Below are 24,223 nucleotides of genomic sequence, written 5' to 3'. Positions count from 1 at the left end.
AATGTGAGACAAGAGGGAAAGCAGCTAGTCATCACCACCCAGTGCCAACTCTTGGGCTACTCTTTTACCAACGAATAGTGGGATTGACCATAACATTATAACGCCCCAAGAGCTGAAAAGGCGAGCATGTTTGGAGTGAGGGAATTCGAACCCGCGAACATTGTGAAAAATTACATATTACAAGAGAAGGCTATGTTTCTTTAACTCGGAAAAATGTAATTTTCTTGGTTAGTTTTTATTTTAACTGCTTTTAAGTCATTCTTTCGGAGACTTTTAAGTTCTATCGTCAGCTTAAAGCCATGGATGCAAGCTTACTGAAGTAAATACAAAATAAAGAACTTATTCAACAACCCACATTCTCCCGTACTTGAAAATAGTAAGGGACGATCTCAAAAATCTCCCATCATGCCTTAAATTAAGAATAATTCGCTTCACAGTCTTGCACTCGTGGTTTCAAGCGCTGTTTTTCTAAGAAAAACATTTTATTTACACAGATTCCATGCTTATATGTATTGGAACACTCGCTACACAATGGGCTTTATGGTCTGTGCTCACCACAGATATTTAAATCCAGATTTTTAACGTTATAAGTCTACAGATATGCAGCTGAGTCGCTAGGGAGCGCGAAATTTCTAAGCAAGTACACAAAATGAGCTCACGGATGTCGCTGTTTATAATTACAGTTTATAATAAATGTAAGTTATTCAATTACTTTCCGTATTATGTATAACTTTCATGTTCTGTTGATCAATAAAGATACTAAACTCGAAAGAAGCCCGGCAAATTGCCCGTATTTTTGACTACCAACATGAACAAAAATAGCAAAGAAAAAAAAAAAAAGGTCTGTGACTTAATGGTTAACATTCTGAGTTAAGAATCTCAAAAACGTATAATTCGAATCCATGATATACCCTTGAACAATATACTCTAATGTGATGTACTCCGAAGTATTAGTTGTGGGAACGTTGTCAAAGTTCAACGACTGATCCAACTATTCTGGTTAGAGTGTTGGAAATCAGTTGTACTAGCTACTTGTTTACTTCTGCTCAGCTGTTTTAGATTAGGGACAGTTATACCTGAACTTTAGTCACATGGTTATTGTGTTCGACCAGCAATTTGAAGGTCGCAAGTTCGAATCGCCTTCATTCCAATCATGCTCGCTTTTCAGCTGTGGGGGCGTTATAATCCTAAGACCTGAGCCTTGGGGGTCTTTTCACATGTGCGTTCAGCCAATGAATCGCACAGTGGGCTATTCATGTTTTGAAAATACGAAAATTTAACACAAACCTAAGTAGCAAAATTTTGCTACACAATATTTGATAAAATATTCCGATCTCAGTTTAGTTTTGACAAATAATACACATGTAATCGAGAAAGTTTGATCGAACATTTGTTGGAAGAGCGATGAAAAAGTCTAAGGATCTAAAATTAAATTTATTTTTATTTCTGCGTGTAGCGTGTGTTTTCTCAGAACAAGGCCACATTAGGCTATCTGCTCAGCCCACCGCGGAGAATCGAACCCCTGATGTAGCGTTGCAAATCCGGAAACATACCGCTGTACTAGCGGGGGGCCTGCGTGTAGCAACACATCAAACATAATTATACAATGATCATTCTTCAAGATGTTCTCAGCAGTTAACACTGTTAACTATTCCCTCTCTAATTAGGCCCGGCATGGCGTAGCGCGTTAAGGCGTGTGCTTCGTAATCTGAGGGTCGCGGGTTCGCACCCGACTCGCGCCAAACGTGCTCGCCCTCCCTGCCGTGGGGGCGTTATAATGTTAATGTGACGGTCAATCCCACTTTTCGTTGCTAAAAGAGTAGCCCAAGAGTGGCGGTGGGTGGTGATGACTAGCTGCCTTCCCTCTAGTCTTACACTGCTAAATTAGGGACGGCTAGCACAGATAGCTCTCGAGTAGCTTTGTGCGAAATTCCAAAAACAAACAAACACTCTCTAATTACCCCTGTGACAGTTTGGTACAGAAGAACGCTATAAATCACTTCCAGAAATCTCTGTCTCTCGCTCTTTGAATCCATACAGTTCCAAACAATATGTCTAAAATAAAAGTCTCCAATAATTATTGCATCACTGTTTTTATTTGTTACAACTTTCATCTCTTTACACATTTATGTCTTCTGTCTGGTCAACTACTAGTTGATCCTTATAGCCTATATAGATTCAACATCTTTACTATGTTATTCCCTCGGCACGCCCAGGTGGTTAGAAGGCTCGACTCGTAATCTGAGAGTCGAGGGTTCGAATCTCCATCGCACCAAAAATGCTCGCCATTTCTGATGTGGGGGGCGTTATAATGTTTGGTCAATCCCATTATTCATTGAGAAAAGAGTAGCCCAAGAGTTGGCTGTAGGTACTGATGGATAGCTGTATTCTCTCTTGCCTTATACTGCTAAATTAGGGACGGTTAACACACACAGCCCTCGAGAAGCTTTGCGCGAAATTCAAAATGAAACAAATGTGTATGGTTGCAGGAGTTTCTTCTAAATGTATCATTTAGGTTTCATTGCGTAACGTATTTACAAAATGCAAAGAAACATTAACTATGGTGAGGTTAGGCTAAAGATAAAATGGACAACATATGTTGTAGCTGTTATGTCCCGAGTATAGTTTAGTGGTTTAGCATATCGGACTAGAGACCGATGGTACTTGGTTCTTTCAAACCCCTTCAAAAATCTTGGTTAGCAGCTTAAGAGTAGTAGTAAATTCTTTTATACTGTTTAAAATAGCCGCTTCCTGGTACTTCCGACTGGTTGCTCTCATCTTTGGTTCACAATTCAAAATTAGACTTTCCGACCTGCTCGCTCAGCCTATTATGTTCCTAATGTGTGTTTCAGGTAAATAAGCAGATTATTGTTAATAGTAAAGCTTCATTAAATTTTATAAAAAAGAAGCACCGAATGTAATTGTTATATTGGAAAGATAGACGATGCTTTTAGAAGTTCTGCGAATCTTTTCATCTACGTTGTTTGCAGAAAAACCTATTTCATGTGATATTTGCATCTTAATCCATTTTCTAGAGCATGTACTGTATCTGTTAGCCAGAAGAAGAAAAAACGTTCCTTGTGAACCATTCTATTTATTTGATAAGGCATCTTTTAATGTCGATAATTTAGGTTATCTTAGGCGAGTCTGTGTGAAGATGCACTGAAATTTAAACATTGATTATTTAAATGACCCAAAATAATTAAATTCTGAAGTGAAAACGTAATTACGTTTCCTCATGCACTCCAGTTGCAACGGTAAGTCTGCAGTCTACAAAGTTATAAACTGGGTTTAGATGGGTAGAGGAAATATAATCCATTCTGTAGCTTTGTGGATGAGAACAATCAAACCAAACTTCATTTCATTATAAATCCCATTGTTATGCTTTATTTAATGAGGTTTAATTTTTGACTCAGTCATTCAAAGACATAGGTACGTTTTCTTATGTCAAAGTTATCTGCTGTGTCTATCAAAGGGAACTGAACCCTTGATTTTAGCGTTGTAAACCCATAGACTTATCGCTCTTACAATGGGAGACCATTCAAATGCACAAAGACATTCATCCTATTTATGTATTCAATATGCAAGATGCAAAGTTCATAAGCTAAAGAACGTTTTTAATTAGACTTATGATTTAAAAACGAGTTGTAAAATATGTTCTTTTTGCTCTTGAGTGGATCCCTTTCATTTGAAGGAGTATTCGATGGCTTATTTCTGCTCCTCCATTTCTTCATAGCTGTCAATACGAATGAGGAACAAACGAGAAAAGCACCCACGATACTAGTCCAGGACGGATATTGGTCAAGAAATGATACTCCATAAATGAAAGCCAAAACGACATCAGCTGTTCTCGCTATCGACACGGGTCCAGCTTCTTCACACTTTAGTGCGGTCGTCATTAATAACTGTCCAAATGTTCCACAAAGTCCACAGACAACTAGCAGAACAGCCTCCTGTCCACAGGATGGAACACTAAGTGTACCTGTGATGAAGAGATAGAACAGGCCAAAAACAATAGACGATAAAGAAAACATGAAAATTACCACAGGAGTGGGTGTTTTCTGCAATTTTCGCATGGTTATAAAGGACAATGCTCGCGCTGTGCACGCACAAAATGCCATTAGAGAACCCTGAACGCGATTTTCTGAACTAACCTGGTCTACTAAAATAACATCAAATAAGAAAGATGGTCTAGATATCAGTACCACACCTATTAAAGTAATAGTGATTGTGAATATTTGAAACATCCCACATGGTTCTCTCAAGATCATACACGCAAACAAAGTTATTAATGCTGGACTGCTAAGCATTATAGTAGAAGCATCGGCCAATGGAATCAGACGAATAGAGTAGTAACCCATCCCCATGGCAACTGTTCCCACAATAGCTCGCATGCAAAGAAAATTCCTCTCTCCACTAATACCAAAAAATGGGTTTTGATTGTAAATTATCACTGGTACACACAGCACCATCTGAATACCGCTTCGGATAACTAAAATTTCGATGGGATCAACTGTGGTTACAAAGGCGACAATAAACGATGCTGTGGAAAAAAATATTGCGGAGATTAAAGCACACAGAATCCCTAAAAATGGGATTTTCAGAATTCTGAGACTCCGAGACGTGTTGATGGTATCTTGATATGATGACAAAGTCTTCAAGTTGTCCTTCATGGATGCTTCAATAAGTGTCTTATGGCTTGCACTAGGCTTTAGCTTTAATGTTTTGGTTTCAGTTTCCATTTCTTAAGCTCACCAGCACATCTGAAAAAATGTTAAAATGCAAGTGAGAGTAGTCGCCTTCACTGACATGATATTTTTAAAATAAAGTTTAAATAAACAGCACAAATATTAAAACAAACTGTGACGTGCTGTGAGTTAAAAATACTGATATATTAAAACACGATGTCGTGCTGTTAGTTAAAAAATATTGATATATTAAAACACGATGACGTGCTGTTAGTTGAAAAATATTGATATATTGAAACACGATGACGTGCTGTTAGTTAAAAAATACTGATATATTAAAACACGATGACGTGCTGTTAGTTAAAAATATTGATATTATTTTTCAAATTTTTAGCTTCGCAACTTTGAAGGGTTGATAGATTTTTCATCTGTAAGTCAGATATAACAACTGATGTTAAAGCACCCAATTTCTATATAGTCACCATTCCCGTTTGACATTAGTCCCCTTGCATTCATTTCTATATATTCGTCGGCTCGGCCAGGTGGGTAAAAGCGACTCATAATCTGAGGGTCGCGGGTTCGCATCCCCGTCGCGCCAAACATGCTCGGCCTTTTACAAAACAAACAAATATATTCGTCTTTCCATTTTAACACAACTAAACCGTTTCTCTTCACTTCTTTGTATTTACCCTTCCGTTTTGAAACAACTATTCCCTTTCCTTATTAACAATCGGTTTTTGGATATTTGGTACAAAACTGAAACTAATAGAAGTGTGATAACCTGGTAGGTAACTTTTGTTCTGAAACGTACAAAAACAAAAATAAATGTGGAAGAGCAAGCTTGTAGGTTGACATTTCAGTGCAGATAGTAGAACCCTCGCTTGGCATGCAAGAGGGTACTAGGTTTGATCTTGGAGGTACAAAATTGGAATATCACAGATAGATAAAGCAAGGCAGTCTTAAATGTTAAAAACCTTGAGAGAAACATTGAAAATGTCTATGTATGTGTGTAATGCATGCATTTTTATGAGCAAACCTTCTCATGCATATATTAAAAGCCTTAATAAATATTTGATAAACAAGCATCGTGTAGTAAGTATGTGACCTCTAATTCAAGAATGAATAAGACATATGCTCATTAAAGCTTTTCATGCAGCTTTTTCCCCCAATTTTTTCTTTACAGAGTCATTAGCTACTTCAATTAGATTCAAACTGCTAATAGAGAAGGATGGTAAAGACCCATGTTGAAGATACCATGGGTCTGTATCTATTAGCCTTACAGCCTTTCTTCCATCACACACGATTTTCTATAGGATGGGCAAAGTTATGCAGTTATCATTCCAAAGATAAAAAGTTTAATATAAAAACAATTAATAGAATTTAGTTTAACGTAAGACAGAGTTGCATATTCAATAAGCTATAATTCAATCAGTTTGCTAGTAAAGTACTAGTAAAGTGCAATTTGTTTACATAGAATTCATATCCATTATTTCTAGCAACTCAGTCAACGTTATTCATTCAGACTTACTCAATAGTGTGCTTTCTGTCAAAGGTAGTGTGTTCTGAACAGGAAATTAATGTAACTGTAGGTACAACAATAATTCCATTTATGGCCTTATACACCTTTCGACAGCAATGTCTTCCAGCGCTTGTGAACATGGTTATTGTGTCAGTTTTGCAGATATAAATCAGTGGTAATTATTTTTTTTAACAGTTCCTAAGAAGGTTTACTTTAATTGCAACTAGGGCTAGGTTTTGCAATAAATTGCATAAATTATTCACTACCCCTGTCCGTGAAGAAGAAAGGTGAAAGGGTTTTTATTATTTTGTATCAAATCTTCTTGAACCTGTATGCTTTTCTGACATTCTGAATAGCCTCTGAAGTGTAAATGATAAATAATTGAGAAGTAACTTAGTTTCCACCTTTTGAAATCAATCATTTTATTGCTTTATTAATAAGTTTCAACAATAAAGATATCAATTTATTCGAAATACTGAAACTTCTTACCTGGAATGGTTTATAACCGAAAAAATAAAACCACAACAACTTTGTGATGGGAAGTTCTGTGGTATTACTGTTTCGAAGGCACTAAGTTTAGTGGCTATCTGCACTTGCAAGTAAGCACAATTTAACTGAAGAGTAACGAAAAAAGTTTGGGCTTTTAACCAGTGTAGTCGCAGGTCATGGAAATGACTAAAGACTAGGTGACTTAATATGGATATTGACATGATAGATTATGTAAAGCCCTTGGAAAAATCTAGAACAAAATAATGTCTCTAATGTTTTGCAAAACAAATTCTTAGTGGCACATTTTAAACGTTGGTAGAGTCATTGTTCGTGCCCCCACCCCCCGAAATAATGTTTACAATCAAGTATACGAGGTCTGTTCAAAAAATACGCGGACTGTTTGAATTGCGCGGCTCCAGTTAATTCCAGAGGAATCCGCTTGGTGTCGCTAGGTTCGCACAGATCAGCTGATTACGACGCCATTTCCCGATTGCAGATATCTTCATTTGTGTATTAGCTACGCGGTTTTAAGTGAAGTGCGATTTTTTCGTTTGGCGGATTTCAGAATGAATGACCTGAAGAAGCAACGACTTGCTGTGAAATTTTGTGATAAACTTGGAAAATCTGCGACTGAAACTTTTGTTATGCTTAACACGACTTACGGTGATGTTGCTATGAATCGTACGGCATGTTTCAAGTGGCATGAACGTTTTAAGAATGGTCGACAGACCATTGAAGATTATGAGCGTCCTGGACGTCCTGGACGTCCTTCCACGTCAACGACGACCCACACGTCGACAAAATCAACACCCTGGTGCGGGCAAATTGACGTCTGACTGTCAGGGAGCTTGCTGAAGAGTGTGGGATATCAGTTGGATCTTGTTAAGAGATTTTGACCGAAAAATTGAAGATGCACCGCGTTGCTGCGAAATGTGTGCCTCAGAAATCGTGAGTTTTTGGCCAAACACTCGATCACTGTTCTTCCCCCCCCCTACTCACCTGACCTTGCTTCTTGCGATGTTTTCTTGTTCCCCAAACTCAAAAGACCCTTGAAAGGAAGAAGATTTGAGACGATTCCCGAGATTAAGGCAAATGCGACGAAGGAGCTGGAGGACATTACAAAAGAAGCGTACCAGGACTGTTTCAACAAGTGGAAACACCGTTGGGATAAGTGTGTGCGTTGGGGAGGAGAGTACCCTGAAGGGGTCTCAGACCTGTAACTTCTAAATAAAGTACATTTTGTTTTATGACGTCAGTCCGCGTATTTTTTGAACAGCCCTCGTATGGATGAAAACTCTGTCCAAAGTAAAGAGAGATGTAGGTAACAAGTCGTCATAACATAATTATCTCTCAAGGAGTCTTTCTTTTCTTATCCTATCATTACGGCTTTTAATGTAACTCTTAACGTTTACTGTAAACCCTAAGCTGAAAACTGATCCATCAAAACCACGAATATAAAACAACTCGTTTCTGAACGTAACAAGGTAGCTTTTCATCTTCGTTTCTTCTCTTACTGCATTTTGTATTTTAGTATCTTTTCGTGATTTGTTTTTCCTTAAGATAAAATATAAAGATAATTTTATGTAAGGCAATAATTATCTGTTGTTCTATTACACAGTTCACCAGTGTTATAAAAACGAATGTTTTGTCTAACTTATGTGCCTTAAGTTTTGGACGTCGTTAAAATGATACATATATTACTTACAAACAACGCTAAAGTCAGGGGTTCGATTCCTCTCGGTGAACTCAGCAGATAGCCCGATGTTGATTTGCTATAAGAAAACACCCACACACTTACAAACAAAGGAATAAAAAAATGAAACCTTACCGTTTAGAAAAGTTCTTATATTTTAACATGGCACGAACCAGCATTCATGCAATCACGTGACCCCATATCTGGAGTAGTGCCAAGATCACTTTTTATCGAACAATACAGCGAAGCTAGAAGACAGGGTCTGGAAAAAACCGAACAAAAACTGACTTCTGTTACAAAGTTTTAATTCAAATTGTTTGTTTTATCCACTAGTAGTGAGTTTCAACTTATTTACTTCTCTGATCTGAGATGAGTTATGAAAATAAATGTTAAAAGCCTACAGTACTTCAAGCCGAGAACTAATCTACAATTCTCATGATATTGAGAGATAAGGAATCACAATAATAGCAAGGACAACGTCCAAACATTGTCTTCTTTACGTAGGCGAAGAAATGCAGATACTATTTTGTCATATCTTAGTTATTAGTGCTAATACTTTCGATACTGTACTCCTTTTTTTATTAGGTGAGAATTTGAAGTTGTATTATTCTGTTTAAGTCATCTAGTTGTCTGAAACTGACACCTGACTTACCCTGTAACCTGACGTCTGGCTTAGTCTGAAACCTTGCTCAGCTTGAGACAGGCTTGGTCTAAAAACTCTTTTTAACCTGACACCGATTTAGTCTTAAACCTCAGGAATGTCGTTTAGAATTTTTGTAGTTTTCATGATTATAAATCCTCAGTCCTGCCGCTGGGCCACTAGGGAGCGTAATTATTGAAAAAAAAAAGGACACGAAATAACCGATATTAGTGAAAAGAGCTAACAATACTTTAGTACCTTTTAATTATCATAGGTTTCAGTTTTATTATTTACGACACTAAATTTTCTGGTTAATCTATTATTCAGGTCCAGTGGATTTACGAAGCCTTCAAATTGTGGTATATAAAATTATCTTACTTTGGACCAGAGCTATTAATAAATGGTGTCTGCTATTTTCATCCTAAATGACTAACACATGTGCCAGGCCAGAGAATCCTGAAACTCAGATTCATAGTTTTGAATTTCTCACCAATAGGAAGGGAACTATTAAGCAACACCAGTTACTCCTTTGAATCAGATAACAAGATTGACTGTTACTTTTATAACTCTCCTTCATTTAGAAGGGTGGAGTATGTTAAGCAGCATTGTGTTTCGAATAATATATACATATATTGATAATTAACTGACTCTAATACGTTTCTCATATCTAAACTCTATTATGGGTTCTAAATTGTCTGATCTACTTACCTACTATGAAGCTAACAAGTAATGACACTACTGGCTGTACTTATTTCATTTTAACAATGGGCTCGGCATGAGGTTAGGGCGCTCGACTCGTAATATGAGGGTCGCGAGTTCGATTCTCCGTCTTACCAAACATACTTCCCCTTTCAGCCATGAGGGCGTTATAATGTAACGGTCAATCCCACTATTCGTTGGTAAAAGCGTAGCGCAAACGTTAGCGGTGGGTGATGATGACTAGCTGCCTTTCTGATTAAAATGTTACAAGTGTGACTGAAAATAGCTACAAGCTACAAAATGATTAATTTCTTTTACTTATTGAAAAAAAGAACAACAAAATATTGTAACTATTATTGTTATATTCAGATGTTAAACTAGATTACAGAAATATTTTTTGAAAATATTTAAAATTTTAAGGCCTCTTTTTTATTTTATTTATTAAGTACAAAGAAAATTTTGCATCAGTTGCGTGTTTAGGTAGGGGCTAGAAGGGGCTCAGTCCCAAGGCCATGGTCTCAATGGGAGCCCATTAATATTTTTTCTATGTAAAATCACATGAAATGGAGTGCCTACAAAAACCATTACTCCCTAGGCCCACACACCCTTAAATCTGCTACTGATTTGCATTATACCGATGTGAATCTGGTTTTTAATTTATAAGTACGCAGGTCATTTAATTTGCGTTTCATTCTCTGTGGAACGCACATCACTATATGCCTTGTGTAGTATTTTCTCACACTTCGTGCACCTCAGTCTGGTAGTTTTAATACACAAGAACATCTGCCCTATGAACGAGGTTCAAAAAAGTGATTTATTTTGTCATACCTAACAGACTTTGAAGATGGTGCAGATGAGCTTCTTGCTGAACCTCTACCTTATCTCGAGCTACACCTCTCCTAAACTGTAAATAAGTAATATTTGAAGTAGGGTTAACATCCTTGCAAAACCTATGGGCATAAACTACAGACAAGGTCAAATTATTTGAAAATATTTTCCATCACTACTGTAACCATGATGATAACCATCAGAGTTGATTACTTTCGTGTCTGAGACATCTTCCATATTTCAGAGGTGAATAAAGCTGAATTCATTAAAGATGTGCTACAGAAGATGATTTTCATACTTCAGTCGATAACACATTTGCCTTGCAATGGCCTTCTTTCTCCTAATGTACATTCAACAGCTGCACATACTATTATGTTAACCTCTTGATCTTTTCTCTCCTCACTGTGTTCCAATATCCATGATATGATGAAATTTTTCTGAAAACACATCAGTTAGACACTGCAAAAACCAGTATTTTACCTTGTAATAAGGTTTCTATCTTTGTGATGGTTAGGGAGTATCTTATTTTTAATTTCTTCATATTGCTGATTGAGATAGTTGCTTCTGCATTGCTAACTGTCTCACTTATTGAAACAGCAAGAGACATCAGCAATATTAGACCATCATATATCAATATGGAAGTTGTCTCATACACGAAAGTGATAAACTCTGATGGTTATAATTGTGGTTAAAGTAGTGAAATGAACCACTGAATGGCTCAAAAAGCGTACTTGATGAGGCCTGTACCTTGCCATTTGAAGAAGGAAACTGCTTTTAAGTAAAGAATTAAGGAAGATGACCAATAGAGTGCAAGAGCTTCAGTTGAAGACAGTACATTTAACTTGAACCAGATAGATTAGAACACTTTTCATGGGACTTTTTATAAAGGGAAAGTTCAAATGGTCATGTAGACTCTCAATTTTAAAGTAAAACCATGTAGATATGTATATAGTTTGTCAGTTGTTGTAATTTCTTATATAAATTTATATTATAACCACACTTTTTCTCTTTGCATTCACTTTACAGATCATTTCCCTTGTATTTTTGTTTGCAAAAGCATTTCCCTTGTCTTTCTTGCCTGATCTCTCTATGAAGGCAATAACTTACTGGCACAGTAGATCTTCTATATCATTTTTCTGCTTGACACCGAGCTTCTCACTGACAGTGATGTTCTATGTGTGTCTCATCTTTGCATAGTAATTCTATATCTAGTAGGTCAACATCTTCTATGACAAAGTCACTGTCTTCTGGTTCTGCATCTGTGGCAGTTTCATCTGCCATGTCAGATTGGCATGCTAGATATCGGCCTTCTTTCACTTTATAGCCCATTATGTTGATTATTTCTTCCACTTTCAAATATTATTTTCATTATAGGGTGAGTTTGTTGTTCTTTGTAGGTAGCAGAACCAAGACCTTTTATCTGACATTGAAATGTTAATCTTTGGTTTTCTTGTTAAAGAAGTGCTTCTGACTGTTTTGAGCTGCATACAAGCTCTCTCAAGCGAGATGGCATGTTTCCTTCAGTTGATTTTTAAGGTCTAACACATACTGGTAAGTATTCTTTACTCTTGACTGTTCTTCTTCTCTTCACAATATTCTCAATGTCTGCATCAGGCCTACTATTCTTCCATACAGCAACTTGAAGAGTGAAAATCCTGTACTTGCTTGTGAGCTTTTTGGTAGAAGAAATAATGATGTTTGCAAGTATTGGTTCCAGTAACGCGGTCTGTCCTGGCACTTATTCTTAAGCATGCTTTTTAAGACTCCATTAACTCTCTCACAAGGCCCATTAGATCTGAGGTTGAATGGTGGGAGAGAATTGCCTAAAGCTGAAGAGTCTGTAACCTCTTGCATCATTCCTGAGGTAAACTGAGTCACTCAAGACGTGTTTAGGAAGCATACCCTGTAGAACATATTCAGGAGAGCTTCTTAAATTCTCTCCTCCTTATTACTGGTAGCATTTATTGGATGCCCTTTTTCAGAAACAGGTGTTAGTGGTCCAATTAAGTTCATAGGTACTCTGCTAAGTGGCACTTCTATGAAAGGCATCTCACCCAGTAGCACCTTAACTACCTTCTTTCTAGGTATTATCCTTTGACAGATAACACATGATCTGCAGAATCTGGTCACATCTCCAATTACCCCTGGCCAATGTTAGTTGCTAGTGATTCTGTCTGTCATCTTCTTCACTCATAGCTGCCTTCCCACGATCAATTCGTGAGCTAACTTCATCATTTGAGCTTGGTATTATGTTGGTACTATGATCTGTTTAACTTCCCGACGAGAATTGCCTTGATAGATTTGGTGCAGCACCCCTCCTCTCTAGTCTTTACTTTGTAAGAGTGTCAGTTTTTCCCTTTGGTATTGTACTCAACTTTCTCCTGAGCACTATCCCAAAGTTTCTGCAGTGAAAGGTCGTTCTTTTATGCTTCATACATTTCCAATACGCCTACATTCGAGATGTCACTTTTCGAAACTTGTAGGGGCTTGATGTCTTGTTTTCTTTTATTGAGCTCTTATGGTGACCGTAAACACCTCATCAGTCTTTTTTCTGTGTGGTTCCTCCAAACTTCTACTGGCTGCTATATTGCCAACCACCAAATCATAGGCACGTACCTTCGTACACATAGCCTATGGTGTCATCCTACTTCTGATTAGTCACCCCTGACTTAGACTTTAAATGGTCATTTTTGAACTTTCTAGTCACATGTCAGTTGAGCATGCACTAATGAACTGTTCATGCATTAATATATCAACTTGCCTTCAAAACTGTATTTGCACATGGTTATGTCATTTTATCTAGTGAAGTATTGCTGTAGATGTACAATAAAATTAAATACAGTTCCTTTAGTGTCTGGTTTGATTTCCTTGAATTTTTGACAAAAACATTCTTTTCTGAGATAATAACGTTTCAAGAAGGCCACTTTTAACATGTAAAAGCCCATGAAATCTTCTGAAGCAGTCCCTGCATATATTTGTAAGACTTTTCCAGTGTAGCCCGGCACTCGACTCGTAATATGAGGGTCGCGGACTCGAATCGCTGTCACATTAAACATGATTGCTCTTTCAGCCGTGGGGGCGTTATGATTTTACGGTCAATCCCACTATTCGTTGGTAAAAGAGTAGCCCAATAGTTGGCTGTGCGTGGTGATGACTAGTTGCTTTCCCTCTATTCTTACACTGCTGAATTAGAGACTGCTAGAGCAGATAGCCCTCGAGTAGCTTTGTGCGAAATTCAAAAACAAACAAACTATTCAGAAAAGAATTTATGTCATCTTTCTGTTCATCAAATTTGTGCAACTTGGTTTGAATAACCATGATTCCATTGTCATTCATAGGTGATTTATCTTTTGTAAGGTATTATTCTCTATATTTGCAGATAATTATATTCTTTCACTTCACACAGACATATTTTATCACTTTAGTACAGCTTATTTTCTATATCTCTGTTATTACAATATAGGCTGTGAAGCTTTTATTATATCTCTAAACTGACAATCACTCAGTCTGATTTCAGTTTCTTTCTTTTACTTTTACTTTCACTCTGACTAACCTACTCACTTGTACTAACTTGGTCGTCTCTCTCTATATTTTTTGACTGAGGTATAGAACATGTTGTGATATAAAAATACTCACTTGAAACAACGAGAAAAATTCATTAGGTTCGACTAGCATGGCACAAATTCAAAACAATATAACTATGAAACAAATGATTAATAAAGAGTTATGTGAGCAAAAGTACCATACTGTTGCTTCTTAAAATAACTTACTTTAACGCTTGAGAGTTTGTGAGTACGGAATTGTTTCACGTAAGATTTCTGTCTTTTTTTTTTTTTAATTTCAAGATTTGATATTTCCTATAACCTGTATCCATGTGATCCAGTTTATAAGTATTTCACAACTAATTAATTAGCTTACCAAATGTTATGAATCTGATGTTATTTCTACTTTTGTATCTTGAACTACTTTATTAGCACACTTAGAAGAGGTTCCTTATCACTTGAGTATGTGATAAAAAGTCTTAATAAGCGCATACTACAGCCAACAAAGACTGTTAGCTGTAATATGTGTGAAAACAAATTTCAACAAATCTTAGTTCATGTTGGAATAGCCAATAAGATGCTAATCAGCCTTTGTCAGGCACTGTTTAAGAACTAATTGTTTAAAAATGTTTGGTATTCTGAAAATATTTTTTAAATAGAACTGTAATTGAGGATTTGATTACTTCTTTATTAACGTTATTTTCAAATCTAGTACTGAAAACTGGAGTTTTAAAATTTGTTATTTTCTTCAACAATGTATAAAAATATTACAGTTTATATCAGTAAAATGTATAAAGATACTGAACTATCTACATTGAATCATTTTGATGCAATGAGTTTGATATGAGTAAAGAGCACAGTCATAACATTTTTCTCACAAAAAATAAAAAATGTTTCGCAGAAAATGTTCATTTTTTTCGCAATAAAGGTACGAACACTACATTTACTAATTACTAGCACAAACAGTTGTTTCAACTAGCAATGTTCACTGAACTGTAATTACAAACCCCTTATTACATAAACGTCCTATTAAAGTAATCCCAAGGCAAAACCACAGTAATAATAATATTACAAAGATAAGTTACCATATTATAAAGTAATAACAATACTTCAATATGAAGTAAAAGTTCAACAGTTTAGTAACTTGTTGCATAAATATTTTTACTTCGGTTTTGGAGATAAAATTGAGTTATAAATATTACTGGTTTTATTCTTGAGAGGTTGTCTTTCACTTAAAATGTTTTTTGGTCTTTGCTTGTCTTTCCATTTCTTGATGGCGATTAAAACGACAGAGGAGCAAACAAGCAAAGCTCCCACGATGCTACTCCAGGTAGGATGTTGATCAAGAAAGGATATTCCAAAAACAAAGGCTAAAACGATATCAAGTGTCCTTGTCAAAGATATGGGACCAGCATCTTCTAATTTTAGTGCAGTTGTGAGTAGGAACTGTCCAAAGGTCCCAAAGAGTCCACAAATAACGAGAAGGATGGCATCCTGTCCACAAATTGGAATTGTAAAATTATCCACAATGAAGAAATAAATCAGCCCAAAAGCAATGGATGTAACGGAGTACACACATATAACTACGGAAGTTGATGTTTTCTGCAATTTACGCAGTGTTATGATGGCCAATGCCGCAGCAATACACGAGCAAAATGCTGTCAGAGAACCCTGGAGGCGATGTGCTGAACTAACCTGGTCTATTGAAGTAACTCCAAATAAGAAAGATGGTCTAGATATAAGCACTACGCCTGTCAAAGTAATAATAACTGTGAATACTTGAAATACTCCACATGGTTCTCTCAACAAAACGCAGGCAAAAAGAGTCACTAACGCTGGACAACTAAATATTATAGTGGAAGCATCTGCCAATGGAATCAATCGAAAGGAATAGTAACCCATTCCCGTGGAAACTGTTCCTGTAATTGCTCGCATACAAAGAAACCATCTCTCTTCTTTAACACCTAAGAAAGAAGTTCTGTTATAGATAACAACTGGTACGTACGTCAGCAACTGGATACAGCTTCGGATAACTAAAATCTCAATAGGATCCACATTGGTTACAAAGGCGACAATAAATGATGCACTGGAAAAAAACAGAGAAGAAAATAGAGAAGAAAGAAGACCTAGAAAAGAAATTTTCTGGATGATTTCAGTTTCTTTGTTGACAGTATCTTGACAGGTTGATAAAGAGTCTGAAATATCTTCATTCATGGAGACTTCGGTTCCGGTATTTTTAGGCCTAAATAATTTCTGCTCCATTCTTGTAAATTACAAGTACACTAAAAGAGCTGTAAAAAGAAAAAAAAGCGTAAAAATTATGTTAAGATATAGCATGATCAAAGGTAATATTCCTGATAAAGAAAATCTCCATAAACAGAAGATGTAGGCTAAACAGAAACATACGAAATTTGAAGATAACTCAATACTCTGTTATTATATTATCTAGCAATGTAAATAACCACTTAAACCTAAACAGTTAAAAACATATATTTGAATTTTGTATGAGATAAACAACAGTAACAGTGACAAAAAGTTTCGGAAAGATTTGTTGATAGCATGTTTGACATGTATTATATTACTAGACATTAAAAGCCTTAGTAACACATTTAATCTCCCTGGTCTTGATGTATTTTGAATAATAATTCTAAAGTTAATATTAATATTAAGTAATTTGCAACAATAGACAATAACTAATGCTCTGCAGAGTATTCAAAATTTAGTTAATAGAGTTCATTGAACACATAATATACTGTTGAAATAAGTTTACTGATAATCCAAATTTGTAATATAGCTACAAAATAAATCAGTTGCCACTCGGTTAATCTTCATGTAAATCAAACATCTAATGATAACTTACGTGGTCTGATTTACAGATGGCTGTTCATTTAACCAATGCTTGTGCAAGAACATTTGGTCGGAATCATTTTGTTGATTTATAGTTCTTATTGTTTAATTCAATATGGAGAACGGTAATCAAACACTTCAATAGTAGTTAGCATAAATGATGCACATCAAACTCAGATTCTAAGTTAATGTGTGACAGAACAAACATTCAAGGCACTTTTGAGTGTCTGGATTCCTTGAAATGAACATACTATTGAATACAAGCTCAGTGAGTGTGAAGGCCACTCCATTTGTTCACATTCCTATTCAAGGAATTTGTCCACAGTTAGAGTGTTTGCTTCTACATTGCAGTACAGAGTTTTGAAGAATGTGATCTCTACGGCTTGAGGGTACTTTTCTGCAGGATATAAGTAGTGATATGTAACCAGTCATTATTCTTTCTTCAGGATATAAGGAGTGATACGTCACCAATTCTTATTCCTGCTCAAATCGTACTCCCACTATTACTATATGCTGCTTTTCTGTGTAAAGATAGGGTGAATCTCATCTATGATTCTCTATGAAATTTACATACGGACCTTTCTAGTATAGGCTGGATAACAAATAATTTGAATTATTAAGTAATAATGCACAGCATTTGAAACACAATGCTGCTTAACATTAAGCATGTCTTAATGCCATGTGCTTACTTTAAAAATTGTAATGTGTGCCAGCCATAGGCTAGTAGATAAAGTGTTGACCTGGGTATCGTCAGACCTCAGTTTTAAGTCTCAATATACCACCAAAACATGTTTCACATTTTCGGCTGTGTGGGTGTTAAACTGTGTTAGTAAATCCTGATATCTGGTTAAGAGTAGCCACATAGTAGTGGTGCATCTAATTGGATGCCTTACGTCTGGTCAGCTACATCCGAGTCTTGGAATTTTTGATCTTGTAGTTTAACCTAAGTGTTGCAAAAGGTGCCGTTCTAGTTGAAACTTCCGAATGCTTATCACTGATTATAAAATCACAAATTATGAATATATATATTTGGGCTGTGTGCAATCTGCTCATCACGGGAATTGAACCCTATATTTTAGTATTGTATGCCCTTAAATTTACCACTCTTCCACCGTTTACTCACATTACAACATTATTGCCCTTTAACTTACTTGTAATAATTTAATAAGAAAGACATGAAAACTCTAAAGTGTTAATTGATTTGAAATTGTCGCTGTGACTTCAGTTTTTATAATATTTTATGTTCATCGTGTACAGTACTGTGCAGAAGTGTTAGGACAAGGGAATGTTTTGTTATTCTTTCAATTTTATGTGGCTAATTCTACGATGCCATTAAAGAATATAAATTTCAACACTATGGTAATACTTCACTCATCACTATTCACGACTGAATGAAACAGGGTGAGAATATTAATCATTCTTTAGAATCCAAAATATTTGTACAAAGAATATGTCATAAGGATTCTGTTTAAACGAACATACTGATCAAATTTAGGGTCTCAAATAACTGTCATGGGGCCCCATGCAGTATCTTAAGTATAAACAGAAAGAATACAGGTATATTGTATCGGTATTTGTTAGAATAAATCAGTTCAATAGCACTCCACAAATGCATCTTGATTTAACAAGTGATAAAAAAAACGCAGAGAATTGTCATTAGTTTGCATAAAATCTTCACATGATGCTGGTTGGACTCTCCTACAAGTTGCTGCAGAGTTGAAATGCTCCTCAAACGCTGTCAATTACACCTTGTATCTGTCAGACCGAGACAGAAAAAGTTGAAACTAGGAAAGGAAGAGGCAGAACACCTGAACTCAATGATATTGATGTTAGGTTTATGTAGCCTCCAAAACAGAAGAAAGACTGCGAAAGATCTTAACTGTCAGATAAAGTACCATGTATCAAATGACAGAAAGTGTCAATATCTACAAATCTAAGAAGACTTGAAGAAAGTGGAATATTTGTTCACATATCAATTTTAAAAATCTTTACTTCGGTCTTCAAATATTGACTGAAATTTGCTAAAATATGCAAAAACTTGACTGTTGATGGTTGAAAAATGGTGTTATGGATGAATAAGTCCAAGTTTGACATATTTTGTTCAAAGTGTAGGTTGTACATCTGGCAGAAGAAAGGTGGAAAAGACTAACCTCAATGCATAGCACCTACCATGAGCCATGGGGGAGGTACTATGATGATTTGTGGGTGTTTTTCTGGTGAGACAGGAAGAGATATTTGCAAAACAGATGGAATAATGGACCAGCACAAGTATACCCAGATGCTGATTTGTCATGGTATACCCAGAAATGAGTATATTATTGGTAATGGATTCCACTACGAAGAACATAATGACACTAAACACTCATCCAACCCATGCAGAAGATACTTACCTAAGAAAGAAGCTGCTAGAGTCATTTAAATGATACAATAGCTCAACAGAATCCTAATTTCAACCCAATTGAACAAATCTGGGATTTAAAAGATCAAAAACTTGACAAATCAAAATTTACTTCCAAAGAAACTGTATTGAATTGTATTAGAGACATTTGGAGTAAAATTCCAAAGAACACTTTGATCAAATATGTTGCAACAATGCCTGAAAAGCTGTTTGCAGTTATTAAAGCAAAAGAGAGACATAAAATATTAATTGTTTGATGAACGCAAGCACTTTCACTGAGTTTCTGTTGTACTGGATATGCCTTCAATTGTTGTTCGAAACTAGCCCAAATTCTGTCTAATTTTGACTTTGTCCTAACACTTTTGCACCGTAATGTACACTAAAATATTTAAAGGTTTTATTTTAAGCACCTCTTATAAAGTTAAGCTAAGTTTTTATCCTATCAGTATCTTCAATTTGGTTTATGTTTATAAATGCACTTGTTTTCATATTAATTTGTTTAGCTTTTTTTTTTTTTTAGTACTGTATATTTTATTGTAATTTATGGATTAATGTTCTTAGAAGCTAGAATAAACGATACCAGTAGGGCAAAGCTGATGAATGAAACACAAAAGAATGAAATATATAGATCTTAAGATTGTTGGGTTAAGATTCAGTATAACAATAATAATAATCCATGATAACCATAACATCCTAAAAGTCTGAATGCTTTTATGAAGGCAGGTGTGTTTTAAACAAAAATAATATTTATTTAAAAAAAATATATTCACAAACTTTTATTAATGTATGAAAATAAAATTCAATATTATTAGTAAAATAATATTGCTTTGAGCTGCCTTCCCCACTAATACAGCGGTAAGTCTACGGATTTACAACGCTAAAATCAGGGGTTCGATTCCCCTGAGTGGACTCAGCCCGATATGGCTTTGCTATAAGAAAACAAACACACTGGTTTGAGCTATATAAGCCACATAACGTCGATGAACCTTTAAATTACTGAAATGTGGGTAGCACATATTGTATTATAATGCGCAATTAAAAACATTTAATGAACGAACTGACAAAAGCAATAATTTCTATGTAAAATACACAGCGAACTCAAATAGTTATAAATGAGGTTGATTGTAGCGTCGACAACACTTTTGTTTGAGACTCATTTATTATAACAAACAACAAAGTGGACTTGTATACAGTTTGGAACGTAAGTAGTTAAAACATATAAGTATTCAAGATGCTGTCGGAATCTCTTGTTCAAACCTCAAGATTAAAGGTTAATTTCTTACTGAATATTTGCCGACGAAACATTTTTTTTTTCTAATACCCATAAAATATTATTTTGTGCGACAACAACATTGAATATTGTTTGTTTGATTTTTAATTTAATGCAAAGCTACAGAAGATTTCCTTACATAATCAAACTTATTAAATTTCTAATTTTTTTCATTTTAGTTACTTTCATAATAATAAGTAGAAAATACACTTTAAAAACAACAACAACAACAACAGAAATATAACACTTATTTGCGTCTTCCACCAGTAATTGAGTGTCCAGTATTTTGGATGAAGAACAGTAAATTCCAGCTATGGTTGTTATCTTATTATTTGATAAATTTAAATTTATGCTAATATTTTCGTTACTATTTTGAATAACTATTCGGATAATAGATAAAGTAGGAGAATATATTCGTACAATGAGTCATTTTTGTTCATTCTATCTACTCTTAAAATAACATATCCAGAAAATGTTAGTGGATTATTTTTAGAACACATAGTTTCAGTAATTACTACAATGTCAAGAGTAGATTGCGTAATTAAGTCTTCGATCTCGTGCTTCTTGGAAGCAAAACCACCTTTGATGTTAATGTGTTGGGTTGTGAATATATACGTTAAGAATGAGTCAATGAATTTTGATTTGAAGTAGCTTGAAACTGAGTTAAATTGTAATTTAAATTTAAATCTTAATTAAATGTTGAGATGTATCAAATTTATGATGTTACTAACAATGTTTGCTATTAATAAGTGTTAATAACAGGTACAGCTTCCGAAGTTTATAGTACACCAACTGTGTTAACAAACCAACAATGATAAACTTCTCTTCACGTGTTGTGTTGGTTATTTTATAAGTTTTAAAGGATAATTTTTAGAAGTTTCAGTTAAGGCAAAAATAATGACATTTACATAGGTTTATTGGTTTGTTTTGATTTTTACGCAAAGCTACACGAGGGTTATCTGCGCTAGCCGTTCCTAATTTAGCAGTGTCAGACTAGTCATCACCACTTACTGCCAACTCTTAGGCTACTCTTTTACCAACGAATAATGGGATTGACCGTCAAATTATGACGCCCCCATTGCTGAAATGGCGATCATGTTTGGTATTATGGGGGATTTGAACCCGCGTCACTTGGATTATGAGTTGAGCGCCCCTAACCTTCTGGCCATGCCTGGCTGTACCTAACATTTTTAGAAAACAATGGAAATATAACATAGATGGTATACACGTACATAACGCCGATGTGTAATTAAACTACAATAACACCGTTTTATGAACGTTCAATTTCGGTACTCACCTGAAACGTTTTCACCGCATAGAGGAGAACATATTACAAAACATGAAGTCAGTTGAGGTATGTGACAGGCACGAATTCACATACGTATGTATCTTGAATTGTTTCAATAACATCTATATTGTTCAAATATTTCAACGAATCTTGATATTTTGACGATAAAGTTAGAGAAAGGAAGAAAAGAACGAACTTTACTCTCCTGATAATAATCAATCGTTTTATTGCAAAACTAGACATGACGGAACTTCTACACTGAATTGTCTTATTTCAGTGTTAATATCTACATATATTGTTTAATCAAATGAACTTCAGAACATCATGACGTCACTTGCCTGTAGTTATTTTTAACGTTAAAATGAAACAAACCCCAGATATTTATACCTTGTTGCGTTCAGTTATCAGCTTCAATGTATAATGTTGGAACATTGTAGTTAGCTGTACTTTCTATTGTAGTACAGGTTTGTTTCAGTTTGTTTGTTTTTGAATTTCACGCTAAACTACTCGAGGTCTATCCAAGCTAGCCGTCCCTAATTTAGCAGCGTAAGACAAGATGGAAGACAGCTAGTCATCATCACCCACAGCTAACTCTACTACATTTATCAACGAATAGTGGGATTGTTCGTCACATTATAACGTCTCCAAGGTCGAACCCACGACCCTCAGATTACAAGTCGAGTACACTAACCATCTGGCCATGCCGGGCCAACTGTAATACATCTGGTAAGAATATTCATCACCATACAAAATGCTTTAAAAGATTGCAAGCAACTCCAAGTGATCACATGACAATTTGGTGGAAAATCCATTTGAAACAAAACAAAATGCATCTTCCGCCAAAGTTTCCTGCAACATGTAGAACATGAGTGTCATGTCCTAATTGGTCAACATTCATTGTCGGTTTAAAAACACGTTAAATGTCACAGGACAGAAGCCAAGGGACGAGTAGCTGGTTTGAAAATTGCAACAAAAACGCATGAGGATAGTCAGATTACGAGTCAGAGTGGAAGCCTTAGTAGCCAGAGATGCAAGTATATCAGTCACCTTGCTCTACTCATACATGAAGCCAGTCCCATTAACTATTAAGTATCCTTAAGAATCTTCAGTTGATCATCAAACTTTCAAAATTATCATTAAGAAACGTTATGGTGACTTAATACAACACCAGTCCCGGCATGGCCTGGTGGTTAAGGCATTCGACTTATAATCCGAAGGTCGTGGGTTCGGATCCTCGCCGCACCAAATATACTTGCACATTTTAGTCGTGTGGGCGTTATGATGTGACGGCCAATCCCACTATTCGTTGGTAAAAGAGTAACCTAAGACCAGTTGTTTTCCCTCTATTCTTACACTGCTGAATTAGAGACTGCTAGAGTAGATAGCCCTCTTGTAATTTTTCACAACATTCAAAACAAACCAAACCAACCCTTTTCCAGTAAGAAATGAGCTGAAACAGACTGCCCAGTCTCCTTTGTCATAGTTTTGACTTTGGGCAAATCCTTCATATCTATTCAGGAAATAATTTATGTCATCCTTCTGTTCATCAAATTTGTGCAACTTGGTTTGACTAACCATGATTCCATTGTCATTCATGGGTCCTTTATCTTTGTAAGGTATTATTCTCTATATTTACAGATAATTGCATTCTTTCAGTTCATACAGACAGATTTTGTCACTTTAGAACATCCTTTGAGAAGACAGCTCATTTTCTATATCTCTGTTATTACAATACAAACTATGAAGCTTTCAATTTAAAAATCACCATTATATCTCTAAACTGACAATCACTCAGTCTGATTTCAGTTCTTTTCTTTTACACTTACTCTCACTCTGACTAACTTACTCACTTGTACTAACTTGGTCGTCTCTCTCTATATTTTTTGACAGAGGTATAGAACATGTTGTGATATAAAATTACTCACTTGAAACAACGAGAAAATTTCATTAGGTTCGACTAGCATGGCACAAATTCAAAACAATATAACTATGAAACAAATGATTAGTAAAGAGTTATGTGAGCAAAAGTACCATACTGTTGCTTCTTAAAATAACTTACTTTAACGCTTGAGAGTTTGTGAATACAGAATTGTTTCACGTAAGATTTTTTTTTATTTCAAAATTTGATATTTCCTATAACCTGTATCCATGTGATCCAGTTTATAAGTATTTCACAACTAATTAATTAGCTTACCAAATGTTATGAATCTGATGTTATTTCTACATTTATAGCTTGAACTGCTTTATTGGCACACTTAGAAGAGGTTGTTTATCATTAGAATATGTGATAAAAAAAGTCTTAATAAGCGCATACTACAGCCA

At 35.4% G+C, this 24,223-nt stretch overlaps 1 protein-coding gene across 3 annotated transcripts; it reads right to left on the bottom strand.

Annotated features, from left to right (window-relative positions):
- Positions 1–1,931: 1,931 nt before the first annotated feature.
- Positions 1,932–23,131, bottom strand: LOC143253729 (solute carrier family 35 member G1-like). Of its 3 annotated transcripts, none has more exons than XM_076508033.1 (3): positions 21,911–23,131; positions 8,525–8,651; positions 1,932–4,763 (listed from the first exon to the last, which is right to left on the bottom strand). In XM_076508033.1, exon 3 carries the CDS (start codon positions 4,740–4,742, stop codon positions 3,618–3,620), a length of 1,125 nt encoding a protein of 374 aa, XP_076364148.1. In that variant the 5' UTR covers positions 4,743–4,763; positions 8,525–8,651; positions 21,911–23,131; the 3' UTR covers positions 1,932–3,617. The 3 variants fall into 3 exon arrangements, with proteins under 3 accessions (XP_076364148.1, XP_076364149.1, XP_076364150.1); XM_076508034.1 differs by lacking the exon at positions 8,525–8,651 and adding an exon at positions 8,402–8,468; XM_076508035.1 differs by lacking the exons at positions 1,932–4,763; positions 8,525–8,651 and adding an exon at positions 14,528–16,389 and having other exon boundaries at positions 21,911–23,126.
- Between the last annotated feature and the right edge of the window lie 1,092 nt (positions 23,132–24,223).

Source organism: Tachypleus tridentatus, chromosome 6 (assembly GCF_004210375.1).
Source record: "Tachypleus tridentatus isolate NWPU-2018 chromosome 6, ASM421037v1, whole genome shotgun sequence".
In the NCBI taxonomy this organism is placed as follows: domain Eukaryota; kingdom Metazoa; phylum Arthropoda; class Merostomata; order Xiphosura; family Limulidae; genus Tachypleus; species Tachypleus tridentatus.
This window is presented reverse-complemented; position numbering and strand designations above follow the sequence as displayed.

Excerpts from the sequence above, each read along its gene's own strand:
- LOC143253729 (XM_076508033.1), bottom strand. The coding sequence starts at position 4,742 with ATGGAAACTGAAACCAAAACATTAAAGCTAAAGCCTAGTGCAAGCCAT.